This window comes from Larimichthys crocea, chromosome I, assembly GCF_000972845.2.
Source record: "Larimichthys crocea isolate SSNF chromosome I, L_crocea_2.0, whole genome shotgun sequence".
NCBI classification, from domain to species: Eukaryota; Metazoa; Chordata; class Actinopteri; family Sciaenidae; genus Larimichthys; species Larimichthys crocea.
The window spans coordinates 33043665-33066888 of record NC_040011.1 but is presented as its reverse complement, the minus strand read 5'-3'; the positions used below and the strand labels follow the sequence as shown (position 1 = coordinate 33066888).

At 40.9% G+C, this 23224-nt stretch overlaps 2 protein-coding genes across 6 annotated transcripts in view; one reads left to right on the top strand and one right to left on the bottom strand.

The window, feature by feature from the left end:
- Positions 1 to 2010, top strand: part of slkb (STE20-like kinase b) — a 19575-nt gene extending 17565 nt beyond the window's left edge. For all 3 annotated transcript variants that reach the window (XM_027281157.1, XM_027281162.1, XM_010740529.3), the window contains one exon: positions 149 to 2010. In XM_027281157.1, coding sequence (XP_027136958.1) covers positions 149 to 295 — 147 coding nt within the window. In that variant the 3' untranslated portion in view covers positions 296 to 2010. The remainder of the gene's footprint in view (positions 1 to 148) is intronic.
- On the bottom strand, positions 1550 to 23224 carry LOC104926627 (collagen alpha-1(XVII) chain). Of its 3 annotated transcripts, none has more exons than XM_027281094.1 (55): positions 23085 to 23224; positions 20842 to 20909; positions 20492 to 20533; positions 19110 to 19580; positions 18926 to 18973; positions 18787 to 18840; positions 18613 to 18660; positions 18024 to 18167; positions 17729 to 17833; positions 16588 to 16656; positions 16416 to 16496; positions 16281 to 16331; positions 15177 to 15338; positions 14981 to 15061; positions 14843 to 14887; positions 14199 to 14321; positions 13811 to 14095; positions 13667 to 13717; positions 13559 to 13585; positions 13423 to 13449; positions 13281 to 13343; positions 13096 to 13191; positions 12949 to 13011; positions 12739 to 12774; positions 12600 to 12653; positions 12297 to 12368; positions 11789 to 11851; positions 11238 to 11309; positions 11116 to 11142; positions 10976 to 11011; positions 10535 to 10570; positions 10319 to 10438; positions 10083 to 10205; positions 9885 to 9965; positions 9732 to 9782; positions 9527 to 9589; positions 9342 to 9401; positions 9148 to 9174; positions 9001 to 9060; positions 8575 to 8655; positions 8326 to 8373; positions 7508 to 7624; positions 7237 to 7404; positions 7048 to 7149; positions 6648 to 6788; positions 6488 to 6562; positions 6233 to 6370; positions 5990 to 6130; positions 4253 to 4414; positions 3989 to 4132; positions 3683 to 3832; positions 3428 to 3577; positions 3225 to 3305; positions 3079 to 3132; positions 1550 to 2380 (listed from the first exon to the last, which is right to left on the bottom strand). In XM_027281094.1, the coding sequence occupies exons 2-55, from the start codon at positions 20897 to 20899 to the stop codon at positions 2334 to 2336; spliced, it is 4974 nt and encodes a 1657-aa protein (XP_027136895.1). In that variant the 5' UTR covers positions 20900 to 20909; positions 23085 to 23224; the 3' UTR covers positions 1550 to 2333. The 3 variants fall into 3 exon arrangements, with proteins under 3 accessions (XP_027136895.1, XP_027136897.1, XP_027136902.1); XM_027281096.1 differs by having other exon boundaries at positions 3234 to 3305; XM_027281101.1 differs by lacking the exon at positions 3683 to 3832.

Below are 23224 nucleotides of genomic sequence, written 5' to 3'. Positions count from 1 at the left end.
TTTATACAAAGACCTGTGTGAACCCTACTGGAGATATTTTAAGGCCAGCCAGTACAGTAGCAGGTCACTAAGTCCAGAAGCAGACTCTGTTAAAGAAGCTTCTGAAGCTGATAAATGATGATCAACATGATTGTCGTGTGTCCTTCAGGCCCTGGAGGAAGAGTTTGCCAGGAAGCTGCAGGAACAGGAAGTGTTCTTCAAGATGAGCGGAGAGTCGGAGTGCCTTAACCCCTCCACCCAGAGCCGCATCTCCAAGTTCTACCCCATCCCCAGCGTCCACTCCACCGGTTTCTAGGAGCCTGCGTACATATGCAGAGACACACACATACACACACACACACACACATACACACACACCGAGACTACAAACCGAGCCTGTGCTGCCTTGACCTCGTCCTCTGAGCGCTGTTGGAGGGAAGAAGAAGCATTTGTGTTTGGACTTGAGCCTGCAGCTCCACTCTGCAGGATTCTGCTCATGTTGTCTTATTTGTACACTATTAGTCATTTTGAAGGAGATTTTTAGATCATCACCTTGAAACCTCTCAAGTGAAGTAGCTCTGTGTCCGACCTTCCTGTGATTGAAGCGTTTTTTCTAAAGAATCCAGTGCCTGTAGAACTTTGAATCCAAACGAGTTCTGATGTTTGCTGCTCAGCCGTCGTCTCAGTCTGACATTTGCACTAAAGAAGCATTTTGAAACCACTGAAACACGCTGACCATTGAATTTGGTGAAATATTCAGTATCTTTTCTAATTGATCACATAATAGAATGTATTTCAGACAGAGCACATCTTTAATATCACAAGGACTGATGATGCAGTATGTTTTTATTGGTGGTGATAATACTTGAGGAAAGTTTCCAGCAGAAATGTTTCCTCAGAACGCCTTCCTGTCTTGAGCGCAACACTTGAATTTTTTTTCGATTTAGCGACAAGCAGAGGTGCAAACGTGTTTGCTGCAGACAGCTCGAAGCGATGCGGAGCCACTGTTTACACACAGAGACAAAAGGATCACTGTTAATTGGACACTAAGGAAATCACTGTGGTGGCACAAACAAAGACTGTCAGACAAGTGTTTACGTCTGTTGGTTTGGTGTTCTGTTTTTTAGGTAACACCTCTTTATCAAGCCGGTGTGATGCATCCATAGCAGCATGATTCAGGGATATGAATAACGGATGCAATGTTTCAGTTCTGTCCATAAAATGTAGCAGATTCAAACACAGGTCTCAGTTTAGACAGTCGAAACAAATGACCTAGAGTCAGATGACGATGCCTCCTTTGTATTTGCTTTCCTCTGCCTCCTCATATTTTGCTACCAGGTGTATCATGGGTAGACCTGCATGGCTTTTCTTCTTTATATTGAAATGATAATGTTGTCATCGTCATGCTAGCTGATAGCCTTAATACTCCAGAGAAGCCGTGTACCTGATGTGATGGTCAGACTTCAGGGTCAGCTCGCCAACTTGATGTTCTGTCCTCCGACTGAATGAAGCATATTAATAATGTCAGAATGATCAAGTGTAATTGAAAGAAACAAGCAGAAACAGGAGCTCTCAGCATGTTTTCTTTATTTAGGCCGATGTATTGGTGCAGTTGTCAAAACCTTTAAAAAATGGACCTGACTGGTTTGGGCCATCTTGACTTGTGATTGGTTCATCATCTCATTTTCTTTCTGATTGGCCATTGAGAGTTACGGTTGCTCAAAGTATTTAAGAACTGAACTGTTATGTACAAAAATGCAATGAAGGAGTGCTGTGCACCTTTTTACACGAACCTTCAGTGGTTATTTATATGAGCTGCAGCGTCACCTCGCAGCAGCAAAACTGTCATTACAAAATCAGTCCTGTCATTTAGATTCTACAAAAACAAAACGAGTACATTGATTCAACTCTGAATGTCGAATAAAAAAAAAATCAAATCATTATGCATTTTTTCAAATACATGTATAGTTTTTAGACTGCCTGTGTAATGTTGATTTTCATTTTGCTGTAAATAAACATTTTCCTCTGTAAGGTTGTGTCTTTGATCTGATTCCATCTAGTAAAAATATCAAAAAATTAGTTACAGAACTAGATGTGATTAGAAAATGCCCACAAGTATGAACACTTCAATTCAATCCCTTTTAAAATACAAGACATCACCCTCTGAAAGAAAGCTTCTCCAAAACTATACATCATCCCTGATTTCACAAAGACATCTAAGAATAGAAAAATACAATCACTCATTTATATTACTAATAAAAAAACATTAACCCCCCTTTATACACACCAGACAAACTCCATATATTCTATGAAATACTGTATATTCTAAAGTTCTGAGTTCAGTAACTTGACTCTCAAACGTTCCTCCTCCTCCTCCTTGTAGTCATCAGTGGGAATTCTCCTGAAAAACAAACACTCTGATTTAAAGGCTGCCTTCAGTGATCATCCTGCATGTTCATCCACATTAATTGAACATTCAAAATTATTTTTTTTAAAAAGCTGCAGCTAAATAAACTCATTTTTAATAAACTAACATGTCAGCAAACTAAGCTGATAGGGATTTAGTTTGGGAAACCGGAGGGAGGCCAGTTCAAGTCCAGCACAGACAAGACCATGGACTGGTTGTTGGAGAGGTGCCAGTTCACCTTCTGGGCCTTGCTGAGGTGCCCTTGAGCAAGGCACTGAACCCCTTACTGCTGAGCCCTTTGTGTGTGAGTGTGTGTGTGTGTATTTCTCCAATGAGGGATAAATGAATAAAGTAAATGATCTTTCTTCTTCTTCAAATGAGCCTTTTAATGTTTTTTTGTTGCTGTTTTGTTGTTTTTTTGTTGTAACACATTTCACTGGTTTACATTGAGTTATCTTATTTTGAAATAAAGCTAACATTAGTATTCATCTAATTACAGATTTTAATTTTCACCCTTCACTCACTCAATTTATATTAAGCAAGAGTGATGATTATTGCAGGAAAAAAACACAAAGTGTTAACACAAGCACCTAAGTATAGCATATATTCTCACTACAGGCATTTAGTTTTATTGTGTAGTTTTGTATTCAGTGGATAATAATGATTTCCTTAATTAATTGACAACAACTGACCTCTGTCACCTTTTTGTCCAGCGCGTCCTTCAGGCCCAGGAAAGCCTCGTTCACCTGTGTCCACAGAGATTTTCATTATCATCAATGATTATCAATCATATATCACATTAAAGTCTGAGGCATCTTTTTATTGTTTTTAGATGTACCTCTCTCACCTTTTGGTCCTGGGAATCCTATGTCTCCTTTCGGCCCTGGTCTCCCAGGCGGCCCCACAATGGCTCCATGTGCTGTCAGAGAATAAATTCTAGTTATCAGTCATGCTGACATGTGCTCACATCCTGTAGCTTTTCATGATTTGATGATCACATAGAGTGTGACATTTTAACTGGTATGATAAATTTTTCTTTACCTCTGATGAATTCCACTAAATCAGTGACGTTTGTGTGGGAACCAAACAATCGGCTGTATCCAGGGGGTCCTTGAGGGCCAGGTGGCCCCGGTGGTCCTTGAATGACACGTTCATTCGTGGTCCGTTCAATGTCACGTAGCAGAGCGTGAGCTGAGAAAGACAAAACAATGAACAGTCAAGGTGAGGAACGGAGTCAACCACTACCTCCACCGAAGTGTTGTAGATTTTGATTTGTAACACAGTACAAATACTCACATTTTATGTATTCCAACAGATCTGTGGTGTTTCCATGGGAACCAAACCATCGGCTGTGTCCAGGAGGACCTGGGGGGCCGGGTGGTCCTGGAGGTCCTTGGAAGACACGACTGTTGTACTCCTTCACAATGTCTTGCAGAACACCGCGGGCTGCAAATGAAAGAAAACTCTGTGATGCTAATTTCAGCTTTGTCGTTGCTGGTAGCATTCAGTCCTGAGAAAATGATCTAAACCAACAGACTGGAGTGAAGTTATACTGCATTATGTGAAAAGACTATGGAGTAAGTTTTGAGTAAAAAGACTTACATTTTATGTATTCCACCACATCCACAACATTTTGGGAGCTAACCAATGAGCTGTGTCCAGGTATTCCTGGAAGTCCAGGAGGTCCTGGAGGTCCTTGAACAACACGTTCAGAGTCTCTCACAATATCGTGGAGAAGACCGTGTGCTGCATGTGGAGGACAGTCAGGTTGAGTACCAGGCCATGTCATTATGATGTTCAGAGAGAGAAAATATGTCATGTTGTGCTGTGCTGTGGTTCATAACAAACTTCCTTTAGATCACATACATTTGATGTAATCAGTTACTCTGATAGCCATACTGGAGTAGTCTCCAGTATCCAGGTTCCAGTCTCTCATGCTGGTAACGCCTGGCTCTCCCTTGTGTCCTGGGGGTCCAGGAGGGCCTGGTGGACCAGGAAGTCCAAACATAGCTCCTCTTGAACCATCAGCTGGAGACAATACATGATGATGAGGTAATGCAGACAGATTATTGAAGGGGCATTTTTGTGAAGGTTTATGTTAAGATTTCACCTTAGTTAAAGCAACATTATGTAAAATAACATTTTCACTCTCATGTTGATGCTACACTGACTTGTATTAGGGTGAATGGTGCCTATGTCATTCTGTACCTCGTAGCTTACGACTGTTCTCACACTATGTAACTGTGGTCCAGGTCTGGTAGCCTAACATACAACATTAAGTCACACCCCACCAACTATATCAGTAATTTATTATATTTTATGGAGAAAACATTGGTCCCATGAAGTCTTTAGTTTTGGACCATCGTAAGGAAGATTGTTTGGGGCCTGGATGGGAGGGGTGCTGATAAAAAGTGGCACTGGTGCAGTGCCAGAACTGGAGCCAGCGAGCTACTGAACTGAACTAATACTGAACATACAGTAGCTAACGGCAGAGACAAAGAGACCTAAAAGAGTGACAGAGCAAGAAGAGGGGAGAGTATGTACAAGAGTAAATCTGGGACAGACTTTTTGTTGTTGGCAAGAGCTTGGCGAAAGCTGGGCTTCTTGCTGTTGAAGTACTATTAGCTGGCTGCTATGTCTTGTGTTATGGACCTTGCTTGATGTTTGGCTGTTTTTGAAATGTTGACTCACTAATTTATGATCATAAGTAATATAATCATAACGAATAGACGTGTACAGTTGTCTATATTTACCATATTGACCCTGAAAATGGGGGTGCCACATGGCTTATTAAGTATTAAATTGCTGTTAAGCATGTTGTAGTATAGATGAGAGATGGTATGTAGATCATTCTCGTCTTGAAATCCTCAACATACTTACTCTGTCTCAGAGAAAGTGAACTCTGGATTTTATTTCAAGACTGGTCAAGACACAATCTATTTTGCCTCAAAGCTTCAATATTATTACACATCAGGCTGAACATTTCAGCAGAGCTACTTTGGGTTACCACTAGAGAGTTGTTGTGAACTAGTTAGTGTGGTGTGAACTTAAAACATAAAAAACAAGATGACACTAAAATTAGGCTGAGAATTAAGAAAAATAAAAATGGTCAAATAAAAACAAGTCAGAAATAGAAATAGAAAAAGTAATGCTAAACAATAAAAAGAAGGCTTCAAATAGATCAAACATCAAGTATTCAACCAAGTGTGTATAATATATTTTTGCTGTGTCATAACCATTTATACCTTTACATATAAAATGTACACCGAGTCCCTGGTCCGGGGAGACAGGAGAAGAAGCCTATGGCTGTCTGGAGCAGATGTGAGCAAAATCCAAATGTAATAAAATAATAATTGAATAATTTAACCTAAACTACAAAGAGTTCATCTGCAACCATTGTCCAAAAGAAAGTACACAACAGTATATGAATTCCGCAATGCAGTACTTACTCAGACTCATACCTCACCCAACATAACTTGTTCTCAGTTTAGGTTCCCCAAAACTCATTGTTGTTAAACTCTACTTTCCTCTAACAAGTCTAGGACTATAATTAGCTCAGACTAAGATACATGTCATACACTCAGAGTATTCCTTTAAACTCACGTTTGATGTATTCTTGTCGTTCTACTCCAGGCGTCTCTCTGTTGACATGCTGAGCATAAGAAACCAGTTCGAGGGTTCGACCAGGTGGGCCCTCAGGTCCAGGGGGACCAGGGGGACCTGGTGGGCCTCTGAAGGCAACACCTTTGGGAAGATAGTGGAACAGATGTAGAAGCAGACAAGACGATCAGTATGTTTTCACAGATGAGTTCCTCATAAACTGATAAGTTCAATGTTTTGACTCACTCTGCAGGTAGTCATGAATGTTGGAACTGATGTAGTTTCCAGATCCTGTTGGGCCAGGTGGACCCTGTGGACCTGGTGGACCTGGGATACCTGGGATACCTGGGGGTCCGGGAGGTCCCTGTGCAGGTTGATACCCATCTAGTTGTAGAATGAAAATGAAGACGATGTTAGCTTGTGAATGCTACTCTTAGTACTTTATACAAGCTCACAAACCTTTTACTGATACTTGCAAAATGACTTTACTGATACTCTTACTTGATAATGAGTTTCCAGGAAGACCAGGAGACCCAGGAGGTCCTGGGGGTCCAGGGGCACCTACCACCCCCCTCTCTGGTGACAGAAAGGACCCACGGTCACTGTCATGTTCTTTCAACAGAGCACCTTTTAATAGGTAACCTGTAGGTCCTTCACTCACCATTCATAAGGGTGAGGACACGTTCAGCCACCTCCTGTGTGTTGAACGTGTAGCCGCCATGGCCTGAAGCTCCAGAACCAGGTGGTCCAGGTGCACCAGGTGGACCAGGTGGACCAGCAACGTATCTCCTTATGTCCTCTCCTGGACACAAATAATTGACACACTTTGGTCTCAAGAAATTAAGGAATTTATCAGTTTTGTCCAACAAAGTCAGTTCTTTGTCAGTTACATAATTAAGATCATTAGACATATTCAGATTTATATAATCCATATTCAAAAACTGTTGGTTCCAATATGACATGTTACACAAAATTCACTTATGTATTTTAATGTATGTGTGCTATTCAAATATTGAGTTTCCACCACTGCAATATCTGTAATCTGTCAGAAATGCACTTACGTTGCAATAGGCTGATGATATCATTGACAGAGATGGAGCCAGGTGGACCTGGAGGACCTGGAGGGCCAGGAGAGCCACCACGAGTCCCCGCATATCCTCTACCTTGACGTGAATAGGTAAAAGTTAGAAGGGTGTCACAAGTGTTCAAAACAATCATGTGATATAACATTATTGTTTAAATGGTCTTACTCTGGATGTAGGATAAAACTCGGCTGGCAACATCATCAACAGACCCATCCCCTCCGGACCCTGGAGCCCCTGGAGACCCTGGAACCCCTGGAGTCCCTGGAGACCCTGGAGCCCCTGGCGCACCAGGAGGCCCAGGAGCTCCAGCCAGGTACTGCCTGATACTATCACCTGCAATTCAAGACAACTTTGTCTCAAACATAGCTCTTCATTTCATTTCATTTCATTTCATTTCAGTGTTACATAAACCAATGTAAAGAAATGCATAGCTTACTCTGAAGATATTCTGCAATGTACTGGCCCACATCGGTTGATCCAGACACACCTCCATCTCTTCCAGGTGGACCAGGTGGTCCAGGTGGGCCTGGAGGGGCTGGGCCATATGAGCCACCTGGTAAGACAATGCCAAATGTTTGATAGAATGTCATGTACATGTAGAAAAAAATATTATTATAAGCCTAATATTATTACCTCCCCTTTGTCAAAATCTGACAGCTACTGTACATTACCCACAATGCAATTAAATTGGCAGAGAATATCATACCAGAGAGATTCCAGTATGATACTCTTTTAGTGTCTAATGTTGCTTTGAGCTGCTAGCCTCAAACAAAAACAGGCTCAGGATCAGGCTCTAGAGGTTTGGTAAGCTCTGTTTTTTTCATTCTCCAACTTGTAGTTTTCAACCCCAAGATGTTTATAGACGGATGTTAATAAAATTTGTGGAGTTTCCTCTTAAGATTGAACCTCCATGACCTCATTTGTCAAATGACTGCATGAAGTAGGAAAGGGTATGGGGGGCACTCCTAGTCCCAATGAGAACCAACATTCTAGTAGTTTTTGCAGCTTTATTTGTAGTGACCAATACTGTTGAGTCCCTTCAGCTCTCGCAAGAGCTACTTCTCAGGGTGAAAACTTGCTTAATAAATTCATAAAAGGAAGTATCTTCTTAGTCATTTTCGATCTCTGAGCCTATTTGTCAACCATATCTGTTGTTATCCTGTAGACCCTCTAAAAGCACAGAATTAGGGAAGATTAGTGAGATATTGTCTCAATATGTGATTTGATATGATATGATATTTAGAATGCTCTTACCAAAAGATCCTCCGGGGATTCCTGGGGCACCGGGGGCTCCTGTATCACCTGCAAGGAAAATTATGAACAGTATGAGGGACAAACAAATGCGTTTGCTGATTTCTGGATAAAAGAAAATAATAACAGTGTTTGTGTGTAGACATTTATTATGGCAAAATCCTGTACAGGATTTTGCCATAATCAGAAGAGGAGGATTTTGTAACATGTCCGTAAAAAATTACGCCCCTCAAAGTATTTGTCCAAGTTTACCATTAGGTCCTTCTGGTCCTTCTGGACCTGGTGGACCTGGTGGACCTGGTGGGCCAATAGATCCAGGCTGACCTGGGAAACCTAACATGAAAACCAAAACACTGAATTAACATCTGGTAAAAGAACTTGGATGTTCATTATTTATCCAAAACAACTAAACAGACATCATCTGCTCATAAAGGCCACAAGGTATGGTTGAGAGCGCTGGAAAACGTCCAGCAAGTAGTCTCTTCAAAGTTAGGAAACTGATATTTTGGTCATTTTTCAAGAAACAATGTCCCGAGCAATCACCCACTGTTATCTAATGGATTTCCTTTCAAAACTAATTTCTGCATAGCCGTGCCCACAAATAGTGATTCTTGCATGAAGCAAGATCCCCATAGATTAACTTTTTCTATAACATATTTTGAAGAAATACCAACATACCAACACCCTGATCCCCTGGACGCCCTGGGCTTCCGGGAAGACCTGGTTGACCTGGTTCACCTGAAACAATCATCATTACATTAAACTACTGTTTCTTTAGTACTTATTAAACACTATGGTGTGTGCAATTATTTGCAATTTCCTCACCTTGGTACCCTTGTTCTCCTTGGCCACCTAAGGACAATAAATGATAAGATGAAAGAACATGTCTTTGAACCAGAGGTCTTAAATAATCCTAACCTTTATCTTGACCTGCCACATTCAGTAATTAGTTTCACAAATGTTATTTTTACTCATATAGCCCAATGAATTATTTTGTAAGAGACAAGCACACTCATTACCTGCTGGACCCTGTGGGCCTGGTGGTCCCGGAGGTCCTGGTGGCCCAGCAAAAAAGGTTTCTACACAGGCAAAAACAGGGAAGAATACATCAAATATACCAAGCAAAGATAGCCAAGACTAAATGTGACATGTCCTGTTGTGTAAAGACCTCCAGTACATGTGAAATGAGACTTCTATCACCAACCTGAGTTAGGCACAAAGCTACCAGGTTCTCCTCTCTCTCCTGGGGGTCCAGGTGAACCAACACCTGTGAGGACAGCAACAGAGTGACAGAGTAGTTTTAAACGAGAGAGAAAAATGTATATTTTTTCATTCTGACACTGCTAAAATCATGCTGTATACTGATAATCTATTTATCTCTCAGTCTGTAATACAAGATACTTGTTTACCTGGCTGTCCAGGAGGACCTCTGCGTCCCGGAGGACCCTGCTTAGTTTCACCTAAACAAGAGTTATATAATTAGAAATAATCATTAGTTTGATCTAAGCCACTGCCCAGTTGTTTGGAAATACCCTTGATATCTTATATAGCTTTTGACATACCAGGAGGACCTTCAGGACCAGGTGCACCAGGAGGCCCTGGAGGTCCTGGTGGACCAGGCTGTCCTTGTACTGAGGAAAGTTCTGTTAGCAATGAAAACAAAGGTGATGCAGCAGTGTGTATTACTGTATATATACAGGGTAATTCTAGATACTGCCACCAGATGAAGTGATGAATTCAAGAAATCATGAAGTACTCACTCTCTCTTTGGGTGGTGGGGACACCAGGCTCGCTAGGTTTTCCTTCATCTCCCTTCTCCCCCTTTTCTCCTTTCTCTCCTTTCTCTCCTTTCTCTCCATCCTCTCCACGTCCTCCCTTAGGACCTTAACAATTGTGCAAATTTACTATCGTAGAAAAATCAATACGTATCAACAATCCTAACATCCATCTAACTGTTGATTCAGATTATTAACATGGGTCAAAGGTTTGGATTTACCAGGAGGTCCAGGAACACCAGCAGGGCCAATGGGACCAGACACACCAGGGGTTCCAGCAGGACCTGGAGGCCCAGAAGGCCCTGGTGGTCCAGGTACAGCCACAGTATCAGAGCCAGAGACTAGAAAAGACAGCAGATCACTGGTTACTGGTGACTTATAAATGTGCAGTACACACATACAGTATGTGTATGAAAGGGATGTGTTACTGTTCTTACTTGAAGCGATGACTTTACCCGGTAATCCTGGTTCACCTGAAAGACAAAATATGATTCTGACATAATTGTTTGTGAATCCTATTTAACATGGTGCTTCTGGAACTGCCTGTCACTCCCCTACCTCGTCCAACCCTGTTATGGCACCTTCAGGACCCTGCCCCAATCTGAATCACACCAACACTGTATTGTTCTAGATCTCCTCCCTTTTAGACCCGTCTAGTCACCCTGCTGTCAATAACATGTTTCCGATTAACTGTTTAAACTGATTTTGGAATAAATTGCATTTTGGGGCTACTAATGTTCATTACAACAAAACTGTCATGCAAAATTTGTTCACATTTACATTGTGAGCTTTTTAGTTGACCTCGAGTCATTTTTCTATGTTGTGTTTCCACAGTGTGTCACAGAAATGGAAATTATCATTTGGAAGTGATGTTTTACCTTTAACACCAGGCTGTCCTGGATTTCCAGCAATGCCTGTGATAATGGATCAGAGAATTAGTCATAAAATATACAAAATCTACTCTGTAAGGAGGGTCAAATAATTAATTTTGGTATATATATTCTTATATATTCTTTACCTGGTGGTCCCTGAAGCCCAGGAGTGCCTAGAGAGAAGAAAAAAGTGCATCAATAAAAAATAAGCTATGGGAGCCAAATCCCACAGGCAATATTTGATAAACACAAATGGTTATGTAGGTACCTGGGGGACCAATATCTCCAAGAATTCCAGGCTGTCCTCTCACACCAGGAAGTCCCATTGGACCTGTCTCACCTGCAATATATACAGACAGACTGTCTTAGAACCAAAACAACAACTGATCATTTGTATGATCCATCTTTGGAGACAGCTGCAGAAAAATGGAATAACTGTTCCATAACTGAGAGGTCTGATCTCTGCAGCTCCAAACACTTCCACATGAACAGACAGATAAGTGTTTGCCATGTATTTTAATGTCAAATCAATCAGACTCTTATAGAACACTTATATCATGGTCACAACACACATTTCTGTCAAAGCAGCTTCAGTCACGTGATAGCAGGTACACCATGCAACTCGCACCATTAGAATAAACTCAGCTGACTGAAGATATGACACTGTCCTCATTACATTACATTACATTACATTACATTACATTGCATTTAGCAGACGCTTTAATCCAAAGCGACTTACAGAGGAGTTACATCCTTGTCCAATCATGACATTAATCTCATATTTCTTCTTGTTTCTTTATTATAAAGCTCTTCCCTCACCAGTAATTCCTTTAGCTCCCTTTGGTCCGACAGGGCCTTGTGGTCCAGTTTGTCCTGGTTCACCTAGTCATAAAAACAGGAACCATCAAAATCAAAACCCCATAGCAGTTTTCAGACTTTTGCATCTTACTGAGTCTAAATATGTGTGAATATATTTGTTTTTAAGATACACCTACAGTAATGTACTGTTAGGATTAGCCTCATTTTCAACAGTGAATGAAATCGTCGTGTGAGAGTAGTGCAAGTATAAAAGAGTAACAGAGTGACTGAGTAATGTGAGTTACACAGCATAATGTTTGCTTAAATATATCCATCCATTATCTGTAACCGCTTATCCTCATCAGGGTCACGGTGTGTGGCTGCACCATATCCCAGCTGACTTAGGGTGAGAGGAGGGGTACACCCTGGACAAGTCACCAGTTTATCGCAGGGCACATAGCTGTACCAGCTGCTGTAATAAGATGTGTGTTATTTTGTGCATGATAGATAAAGTTATTCTGGGACACACCTGCTGGTCCACGTACTCCCCTCTCTCCTGGATCTCCTTTGATTCCCGAAGGCCCTGACATTCCTCGATCACCTGCATTAAAAACAATAAAGTCTTTTCAACCTTTATTGTATAGAGACAGCTGAAGAGTGACAGGAATGTGGGGAGAGAGATGGAGAATGACATGCAGGAAAGATCCACAGGTCGGATTCCAACCCTGGGCCGCTGCGGTAAGGACCGAGCCTTTGTACATGGGGCAGATGCTCTACCAACTGAGCTAAACGACACCCAGTGTGGCTCAAGAAGATAAAGTCTAAAAGGTACCTTTAGCTCCTGGAGCTCCTGCTTCGCCCTGGAAACCCTTTGGACCTGGAGCACCTGCAGACAAATATAACAGATTTAATAGTCAGTCAGGACCATGGAGCAGATAAAATTTGAAAATCATGTGGAATGTAGTCTTTACCAGGGTTTCCTGAGGCACCCTGCTCTCCAATGGCACCTAAATTAAGGAAGAAAACGTTCAGGCTGTTGACTGTGGGCATTTTTTATATCCTATAATGCATTGCAGTGATTTTATCACATTAGGTTTTTCACTGAAAATCACCTGTTTCTTCATAGATGAAGTAGTTAAATGAGATTTGACCTATGACTCCATCATGACCTTTGACCTTACCTTTCGGCCCCACAGGTCCAGGAGCACCAACAAGTCCAGGACGTCCCGGCTCTCCTTGAGTTCCTGTCAAACCAGGTTTCATTATTAAAGGCAACACAACAAATAAGTTTCCATGATTCAGCATGGGTGACATAATCATTTTCATACCTTTGTCTCCAAAACCTGGGGGTCCAGTTTCACCACGGGGGCCCATCTGACCCTCCCGGCCCCTCTGACCTGGCGGTCCCTCTGAACCTGGTTCACCTGTTCAGGAAAGGGGGAGAGACTTACCCCAATGTTCTGGGTTGTTCTAGTGTCTCCTCATCCTCACAGAACAATGAAAATGACTCTACCTGCACTTCCTTTTGGTCCTCTTGGTCCATCCAGTCCTGGGTGACCCATCTGCCCCGGGGGGCCTATAAAAAAATATATATATAAAAATCAGAGAGCATGTCTGTGGGAGGAATAAGCTTCAATATTTGCCCTGAGTCTTACCTGGCAGGCCAGGAAAGCCGCTATCACCTGCAAAAGAACAATCCATAGCTGTTAGTCCTGGTTTAAAGAGCTTGACTGAGCACACACTGCTGAGGTTTGATACTGTATATTCATGTCATGCATGGCAATCCCTCACCTTTTTGTCCAAGTGGCCCAGCATCACCTGTAAAGAAACATCCAGTTTTATGATTGACGTCAATAAAACATCAATTTCTAAATGATTCTATGATTTGTGTCAACATGCCTTTAGGTCCTGGATCTCCACGCTCTCCTTTCAGTGAGTATGCAAGTGTTTCTGAAAGTAGAAAAAGAGTTTGAAACAGTCACATTCAAATATCCACCCTTTCACTGACATGGCTTGATTCATCAGTGTGTTATATTTCTGTACCTCTTACAGCGTCCGAGCGGAGTTCAGACCTGACCAGATGCTGGATGGTTCTCTGCAGGGCAGCGGGGTCCTGTCCCGGTCCGCTCCCAGCAACCCCCAGGTTGATCCCATTGTCAGAGTGGGTCAGAGTGGATCCAGCAGAACTCCTGTCGATGTATGACGAGTCCAGCGGGTCGATGATGTTGATGCCGGAGGAGGCCGACAGGCGGCTGGTTCTGGCTGAGGCGGTGCCAGTGATGGTTTCAAGAGCATCAACGCGTTTCCTCAGACGTTTCAGTTCTTCACCTGTGAGGCCAGACAGGACATGATGGACACATGCACTGTATATCATCATCACTGAAGGTAAATGACATGCTGCTAAAGATGCAGTTGTTTTTTACTGTCTTACCCAAAGCGATGAGCCCAAAGAGGAGGCCGAGGAGGAAGAGCAGTGTGAGCAGGAGGCCGAGCAGCCACTTCCACCAGGTGCAGCAGGAGCAGAAGCCCAAACCAGATTTATCCTCATGGATCTCTGAGGAACAAAAAAGTTTGTTTTGTTTTATTTTTACTTCTGAAACAGTATTTTTACAAGATTGTACTGGTACTTTTACTTATGTAAAAAATCTAAATACAACAACACTGACAGGACAGAAACATTCATTTAGACTTCAGTTCTTGTACATATTAAACAACCACATTATAACATCAATCAAAGAGCTTTAGAGGTGCTTTTAAGCAGATTTTATGATTTTGGACAGAGCTCAGCTAGCCTCCTGTATCCTTATGTTTTCAGTCTAAGCTAAGTTACTCGTCTCCTGTCTGCACATCTATAAAATACCAGAGTGGTGTTGACCTTCTCCAACTCATCTGAGAAACCAAATAGTATCCATCTTTAGAGGTAATATATCTTTCTATTTTTCTATTTATCACCTATGTTGTTTTTGATGTATCTTAAGTTGCTATATATAGCAAATTTCCCCAGTGTGGAATCAGTAAATGTGGATATAAAACAGGTGATAATAAAAGAAGTCACAATGGGATGATGTACAGTACCTGCATAGGTGGATTTGTCTTTCATGGCAGCTTTCATTGCTGCAGCTTAAAAAAATGACACAGACCAACAATTACATGCCAGACAAGAGACATAAGTATGTGATGAATCTAAAAAAGATTTCTCATATGTTAGTCTACATTTAGTTTCTGTTTTTTCCTCCTCTGCTGTGCTGGAAGACTGTTTCTTTTCTCTCTGCAGTGAGTCCTCAGAGTACGAAGCTACAAGACACAAGCATCACTCATCACACACATGATGATTAACAGGTACACAGGTACAGGTACACATAATTACTGCAGTATTAGAGCAGCAGTACTTAGCTGTATTCAGTGTTACCAGAAAAAGTAGCAGGTGCAGCAGACTTAAACTGCTTCCCTGTGTCTTTGGTCATGATCAGCTGCTCCGCCTCCTTCTTGACAGGAGTGTTCTCCTTCTCTATCAGCACGAACTTAAAGTCTTTGCCTGTGGATTCGTCATAAGTGGGGCTGCTGGGTCTCACTGTGACACACACACACACACACACACACACACACACACACACACACACACACACACACACACACACACACACACAATGTGACATTAAAAACTCAAATGTAATGAAACATGAATGAAATGTTTCGTGTGCAAAGAAACACTTCTACTTCTTGGATGTCATCTGCTCGATGCCAGATCATTTTATTTCCTCTGCTTTATTCTAATAAATATAGCGGGGTCCAAAACCAAAAGTATACTTTTATTTTGCTTTTGTTTCAAATGTAATGTTTTAATTTTTCACTACAAATGATAATATCACCAGCATGTGCTCCAGCTGACATGGACTCCACTGATAAAACCTGATGACTCATGTTCTCTCACCATGATCTGATCCCAAGAGCTTCTCGTGATCTTAAAGACTTACGTTCACCTTTCTGCTTCTACCATAAACTGCAAAATTGGCTTCATCAGTAAATTGGACTTCTTTCCAGTCATGACTTTAAGATCACAGTGTTTCTGAGTCTCCATCCCAGGTGTCTGGCCTTGTTTCCCTCCTGAGAACTGTTTTTTTTTAGAAACTTCTACTTGTCTTCTGAGACCACTACAAGACTGCCATCTTCTGTCAGGACTTTGATCAATAGAGTTTTGCATTCTATATTTAAAATTCAATATCTGTGATGAGTTGTGAGATTGATGTATTGATCTTCTGATGTCAGTGATGTAGTGCTTTAGATACCATGCACTGGCTCCTTAGAAACCTTGAGTCTAGCTGTAGTTAGCTGCTGAGACAGCGACTCTTTGCTTTGAATAACAACTTGACTTCTGACACGTCAAACATTCTGATCCAGGTGTATGTTAATATTTTCAATGTGATCTCAGACTTTTGAACCCTGCTGTGTGTTGTTAGGGTTTGTATTGTTGTTTAGAACATCAGTGAATCTGTCTAAATAGGTGACGTCTCACCTGTGGTTGTGCTGATTCCAGTGCTAGATGCATTTTTCTGCACACCATAAACTGTGAAGAGATCATTACCGAGTGGTTAGAAGGAAAGCCAGAAACATTTTCTGCTCTTGATGCTGCCTGTACAACCTGCTTTACCTATCGGTGTGTTGGTTCCAGTGGGAGAGAGGACGGTGGGGCTGCTGGTGATCAGGTTATTCTGAACACCGTACATTGGAACTGAGATGGAAAACAACATGGTGATCTCCTGTCAGTATCAAAATAAAGTGTAGATTCTTAGTGGGCTGCCATGTGACAGGGAGAAACTCACCAGTGCCGCCACCAGAGAACCCACTGTTCATGGAGGGAGCGCTGAGCGTCAGGTTGTTCTGAAGTCCTCCTGTGTGCGACAGAACACAGCACGGTCTTAGAAAAAAGAGTTTGGGCCCTGCTCACCTACAAAATACATTTTCACACCACAGATCAACAACTTATATGTCACGTTTAATGTTCATCATGCCACAGTAAATGACAAGATGCTAACTGGAATAAACCACACAATGTCTTACTGTAACAACCTACACAAAGCATAATGCTCGGCCTTCAATAAAAGCCTTTGTACAATGCATTTCTTGTTGATGTCTACTTTCATATTCTAATATTGTGATTCTTATTTCATGACACATTTCCTGTTATTTACATCATTTACATCATAATTTAGATTTTTGTTATCCTTCACATACTCACGCATACATTCATATCTATACATTCAAGTACCTAAATGTATAACATAAAATATATAGAGCAATAGAAATGTATTAAGAGAAAAGTTAAGGGTTAAGTTTTGTTGTTTCATTATGGGAGTATAGCTGCTGCTTTTACTACAGTCTACTATGTATTGCTTAAAATCTTCTTCTCAAAGTATAATCATCTAATATATCAGTCATACTGGTGTATACTACACCAGTATGACTTATATATATTAGATGATTAGTCAGTTAATTTCCTATACTTTGTTTAAATAAAGAAAGAGAGTGTACATCATGATGTCTGAATGGATTTTTTAGTTAATTAAGCTTGTTTAAAAAGTGGTTCCTCTGATCTTAAAGCATCAGTTTACACAAATTCTCCATGTGGTATTTAGTCATGCAGATAGTTTTATGAGTTTTATATAGAAATCAACCTTTAAATGCCAATACAACTGAGATGAATCAAATCCCAGATCAAATTTAAAACATGCTTTCTTCTTTCCCAGAATCAACATCCCACTTCCTCTAATTCATCAGATTTTATTTAAACTATTTTCTGCCATAGGAGTTTCTATGGAAACAGCCGTCTGTGCTTTGAGCAGCACAAACAATCAGTTTACTTTTATTGAATTATACCTGTAACCCTGCAGCAGCTAACAGAGGATAAACTGATACCATAGTTGTTCATGTGCAGTTATTTCCTCTGGCCACAGGCTGACTGACCTGACTGGTATGATAATGGTAAGGCAGTGGACAGGTTGTTGGGGTTGGTGTTGGTGTAACTGTAGCTGCTGCCCATGCCTCCAGACCAGATGCTGCCATATTGTTCTAATGTGGAAGACAGACAATGAAAGATTACAAACTGAGGACATAAACCAGAAACATTACACTACAACTCCATGTTCTGATGTGTAAAGGAAACACCATTTAGGAACAGAGTTACTAAAATCATATTTACTGCAGTGTATAGAATACCCCGGAATTTTTCATATCAAACATGACAGCTGACTGGTTGAACCTGTGCTGGAGCTCTCAGACATGGTCCTGGTTTCCACACTGGCCTTCTTGGGGATGGGCATTGTGTTGTTGGGTGACTGAGTGGGGCTGGTGCTGGTGGAGGGGTTCCCCCTCAGCAGACGCTTCACGTCATCCAGCTCCGTCCCTGCACAGCAGAGCTAACAGTGAGCATCAAACTCCAAACAGCCTCACGGTGGATATGAGCACGAAACAGAACAAGGTGCATCATGAATACATTCAGGAAGTATTCAGATTCTTTACTGAAGTAAAAATAAAAATATTATACTGTAAAAAATCATTCATTTCATGGTAAAGTTATGGATTTATGTTGATTTAATTGTATTTGTTTTGCATCATGCATTATGTTTTAAAGCTTCTTTATATGTTTTGTCAAATCTTGAGTTGTAGAGTAAAAAGTAACTTCAGCTGAGCAGAGTAAATACTACATTACTGCTGTTTGAAATATGGAGTTAAGTAAAGTAGAAATACCTCAAACCTGTACAGTATTTAAGTAAATGTACTTATAGTTACAATCTACCACAGCTCAGCACAGCATGTGTGTATGCATGACCATGAAGAGTTGTACTCACAGCTGGCTGCAGTTGAAGCGCTCTGAAGTCTCGCTCTGATCTCACTCTCTGACAAACAGAAAGAAAAGCTTCATTAGATATTGTTTGTATCTTATGATACTAATCTGAAAAGTGAAGGTCAATATTGTTCTGATATGTAATTATATGTGTTGTTCATGTCCACGTTCAGTGCACCTCTGCTGTGAGATCTCCCTCTGGTGGCAGACGTTGAGGTTGAAAGTGAAGCACCTGATAGAAACAGACTAATGATTATTGATATTTGAAATACACAAACACGTTACAAATTATAATCTGAGGTTCATGAAACACTCACCATACTCCTTCCTGTTATACTCTGGAGAGGAGTTTGTGCTTGAACTCTCTGAAACAAAATGAAGCTCACATTAGTCTCATATTCATTTAATGCTGCTGGCTCCTCGTTATAGAAAGACAAAGTTCAAACATCATTCGGTTGAGTAAAGCAGTATGAATCAGTCGACCTTTGACCTTTGACTAACCATCAAAGACGTCTGGATGAGCTGCTGCCATGGTGGTCATGTTCCTCCTCTCTTTCGGTAGAGGTGAGTGACTGACTGCTGACGATGATCCTCTCTTCGCCTCCCCAGATCCTCCTGAACTGTAGCTGCTCTTGGTCACTGTTGAAACTGTCACAGCACCAAGGCCCCCTTCCCATTTTCCTTCTGTACCACCACTTGCAAAACTAGAGGACATGCTAGAGGACCCTCCTCCAGCAGCCCTAAACCCTGCCCCTGACCCCGAGCCCCCCGAAACTGCTGAACTCCCTCCACCTGAGGAGGATGAGGAAGCTCCTACAGTAGTGATGCTGATGCCTCCAGTACCCTTGGTGGCTCCGGATCCACCGGCGCTGGATGCATGGGAGCTGCTGGATGTGATCAGAACTGAGCTGCTTGTGCCGCTAGAGCCTCCTGACGCAGCTCTTCCACCTGACCCTCCCGCACTCAGCTCACCTAAAAGAAAAGACATGAGATTAAAAAGAAATAAGGTCTTACAAATTTTTAATTAAAATATCCTCCGTGTGTTTTTCATGTCATCTCTTGAAGGTGCCCTCTGGGGATGAGGATGGCTGATATCCGCTAACAACAAGACTGAACTGGCAAAGTTAATATTCGACCTATATGGGAGCGTTTCAACTTTTTTTTGTATCAAATAACATTCCTGAGGTGAGCCTGCCAGCGTGCCTGAACGCATGCCTTATTATTCTGTACCATTAAAACTTACTTACGCTCCTATATGAGGTTGATTTATGACACATATATAAATAAGTGCTTACTGCTGGTGCTGCCCAGGGTAACCATCGTCTATCTAATAAAGCTGTCACTTAAAAGGTTGACTGGCATCTGGCTCCCTCGAGTGAGATGAGGACACACTATGATTCTTTTGTCATACAATTCACCAAATATACAAGGCGGACATTTTCTTCTAACATCCTGCTCAGGGTGGAAGGTCACAAGTTGTGTAAACGCAGGGAATCTGACAAATGGTTATCATATTATTGATTCCTGACGGATCAGCAACTGAAAAGATTAATGGACGGAGAAACTCTGCAGGAACATCAGGCTGAATTTTGGGCCATTTGGGCCATAACTAATAATATGTGTTACACAATACACGATGTCTGCTGCATCCAGATAGAAGGTTGACGAGAGCTGAAACAAAACTGTTGCAGCTGGAAAACCGAAACATTGAGCTAAAGACGCTGAAAATATCTATAGAGCTGAAGGGAACTACAGACCAGATGAGGGTTTGTCACTACAAGTGACCACTTACACATTACATATACTCATTCCAGCCATTTTATATATAGAATGATCTGATTCATCAACATGCATGTGTAAAAATGACGAATGATGAAGCTTACTTTGTGATGTCAGTCGAGATGTTGTGACTGATTTTGTGACAACTGTAAAGACAAAAACAATTATTAATTACAAAAACTCATGTGAACTCATCTTTACTTTGTTCTATATGCTTTTTAAAGTGTTATCAGTTTCCACTGGAAATACTTTCTGCAGAAGAAATAGTGTGTTCCGGAAACAGATTTGCAAACATGTGCCCTTTAAATGCTGTCGTCAAGATAAAGCCATACACAGTTGTCACAGGTAGCATATATATTTCACACACAGCTTCTTGATTATTATGCAATTGTGAAAATAGAAAAAAAAGAAACGAGACGGTCACGGTCACTGTCTAACACCTCTCACATCTTACCTTTGCTACTTCCTCCAGCCCCTCCACCAGAAGTGACGGATGTGATGAGATTATCCATCCAAGGCTCACTGTTTACAAAGAGACAGAGCAGAGTTTTCATGTTTCAGATGGCTCATAAAGAAAAAGCCTGTTATACTCTGGGAAAAAGTAGATTTTCATTACATTGAACTGGAACGTTATTATATCCTGTGGCAGTATTTTCACACAGTCCTTCTGAACAAGTCATATTTTTTTCATTATGTGTGGTCATATTTCTATCTTTTGTGCCTCCTGTGGAAAAAAACCTCTTTAGAACCTAACATGCCATTGATTTAAAGGTCCACCTGAAGCTGTAGAGAAAGGGCGTAGCTCTTTGTTCACTTGATGAATGTGGCTTTGCTTTGAACAAAAAGGACCTGCAGTATAAAGGCGACTCGGTACGGAGCCTCAGCTCAAACAGGTCTGAGGTTTCACTTATAGCCGCAGGAAAGGACATAAAATCTGTGCCCAGCAGTCACACATATGCACAGGACTGAACTATAACTGATGATTAAAGGCGTGTATTGACTGTCTGAGCAGAGGCGTACGCTGACACGGGCAGTCCTGTTTGATGATTTACACAAAGTGGCCTCCAGAAAAAAAGTTAAAGAAGAAAAATGTAATTCTTCTAAAGAGTTACTTTATATTTCAGAGGTCCAATACACTAAAATGGCTTTCATACTTTCAGTGTCCATGGGGCGGTTGGGGGGTCCATAACGCGCCTCTGTCTGCTATAAAGTAGTTTATCATGCTGCCACTGAGGAGCTCCAGAATCTCCCTCGGTGCAGCCACATCAGCCACATCATTGATTTTGATTATTGCCTAAATAGGACTACAATTGTCCAGACAAAAAAGACAGGAAACAGCAGAGGATTCAGTCTGCTGGCACAGCTTTAAAGACTTTTTATAATAACCTGTTGGAATCAATACTGCAACCACAAGAACACAACCTTCAAGCAACATTTGTAACTGTAAAAAAAAAAAAAAAGATTAAAGCGACAACACATAACCTTTTTATAACTTACACATTATTTCTCTTACAAATAAAAAAATGTAAATCCATGAGCAAACAGACACATCCTCTCAGTTTAATGCACTTATGAGTTTTACTGCTGCAGCATTAGATGATCTGGTTAGGTAATGTTAGAAAACTGTGGTAGATGTTGCAGTTCACTGGCTTTATAGCTCATTTAGCATGATCACAACTCTGTTCTGTTACAAACAAAGGATGTGAGGACATTTTGTCCATTTTCTGTAAAACATGAAGATCAGTATAAATATCTTTATAAATATTGAATAAATAAATTCAATTTAATAAACTAAAACTCATTAGACATACTGTAATAGGCATGGCTTTTTGTAGGCTAACCAATTGTTTGCATTCGATTCCGCAGGTATTCTTGTGGAACAAAGCCCTTCATTTCTAAGTTACTGCTTTTTAAATTATAACCAATCATCTCCAGTTTTTGGGCTAAGTTACATTTTATGACTCTTGAGGCAAGAGAAACCTTCTCAGAAGCACTTAGGAAACACTTCCCTGGTCATAAAAGCTAAAATATATACTTTACCAGTGAAAGCAACGTGCCTGAGGTGACATTAGCTTGATGTGACAGGAGAACCAGGCTGAAGCCTGTCGCCCTATAAACTGTACTGTAACTGTTACCAACCCCAAACCACCCACAAAGCCTGCACCCATAGAGGTAGGCATGAGACAGGATACAGCTACAATAATGCAGGAAACTACAGTCCATCAAATCCAGATAGATGATTATCTTTAAAAACTTTCACACACATTGTATTTGTGCAATAACACTGCGATCTACAGACACAAGAGATTTCATCCACAATTTAATTCCATTCATTCAAGAACATTTTTTGCTTGTTTGTTTTATATTTAATCATATATTACAACCCCACTATTCATCACATGCGTATACTTCATTATGTACATATAATACCTTCTATTTTTGTTTGCCATACTTCACATTGTATAAATGAGATGATCATAATATATAACTGACTATTTTTAAGGTTACTTATCTTTACTGCCTTTTACATATTGGCACTTCAACTTCGTTACTTTTTTTTTTTTTTACCTTATCTAGAAACTCTACAATCACAGCTCAATCTTATCTAATACATGCATAATGCTGATATAGCTCCAAATATTTTAGTGATTTTATAAACATTTCCATGGCTGATAGAGTTGTAGTGAGTTTGCTTACCTTTTAGATCATTTGTGCAAAAGAAAACAGATCCTCTCCCCTCGTGTGTCCCCCAGCACCACAAAACTATCCTGTAGTCTTTTCTATTCACCACATTGTAGTGTATAGTCCAGGTGCTGCAGGAATACACTGTGTTCCAG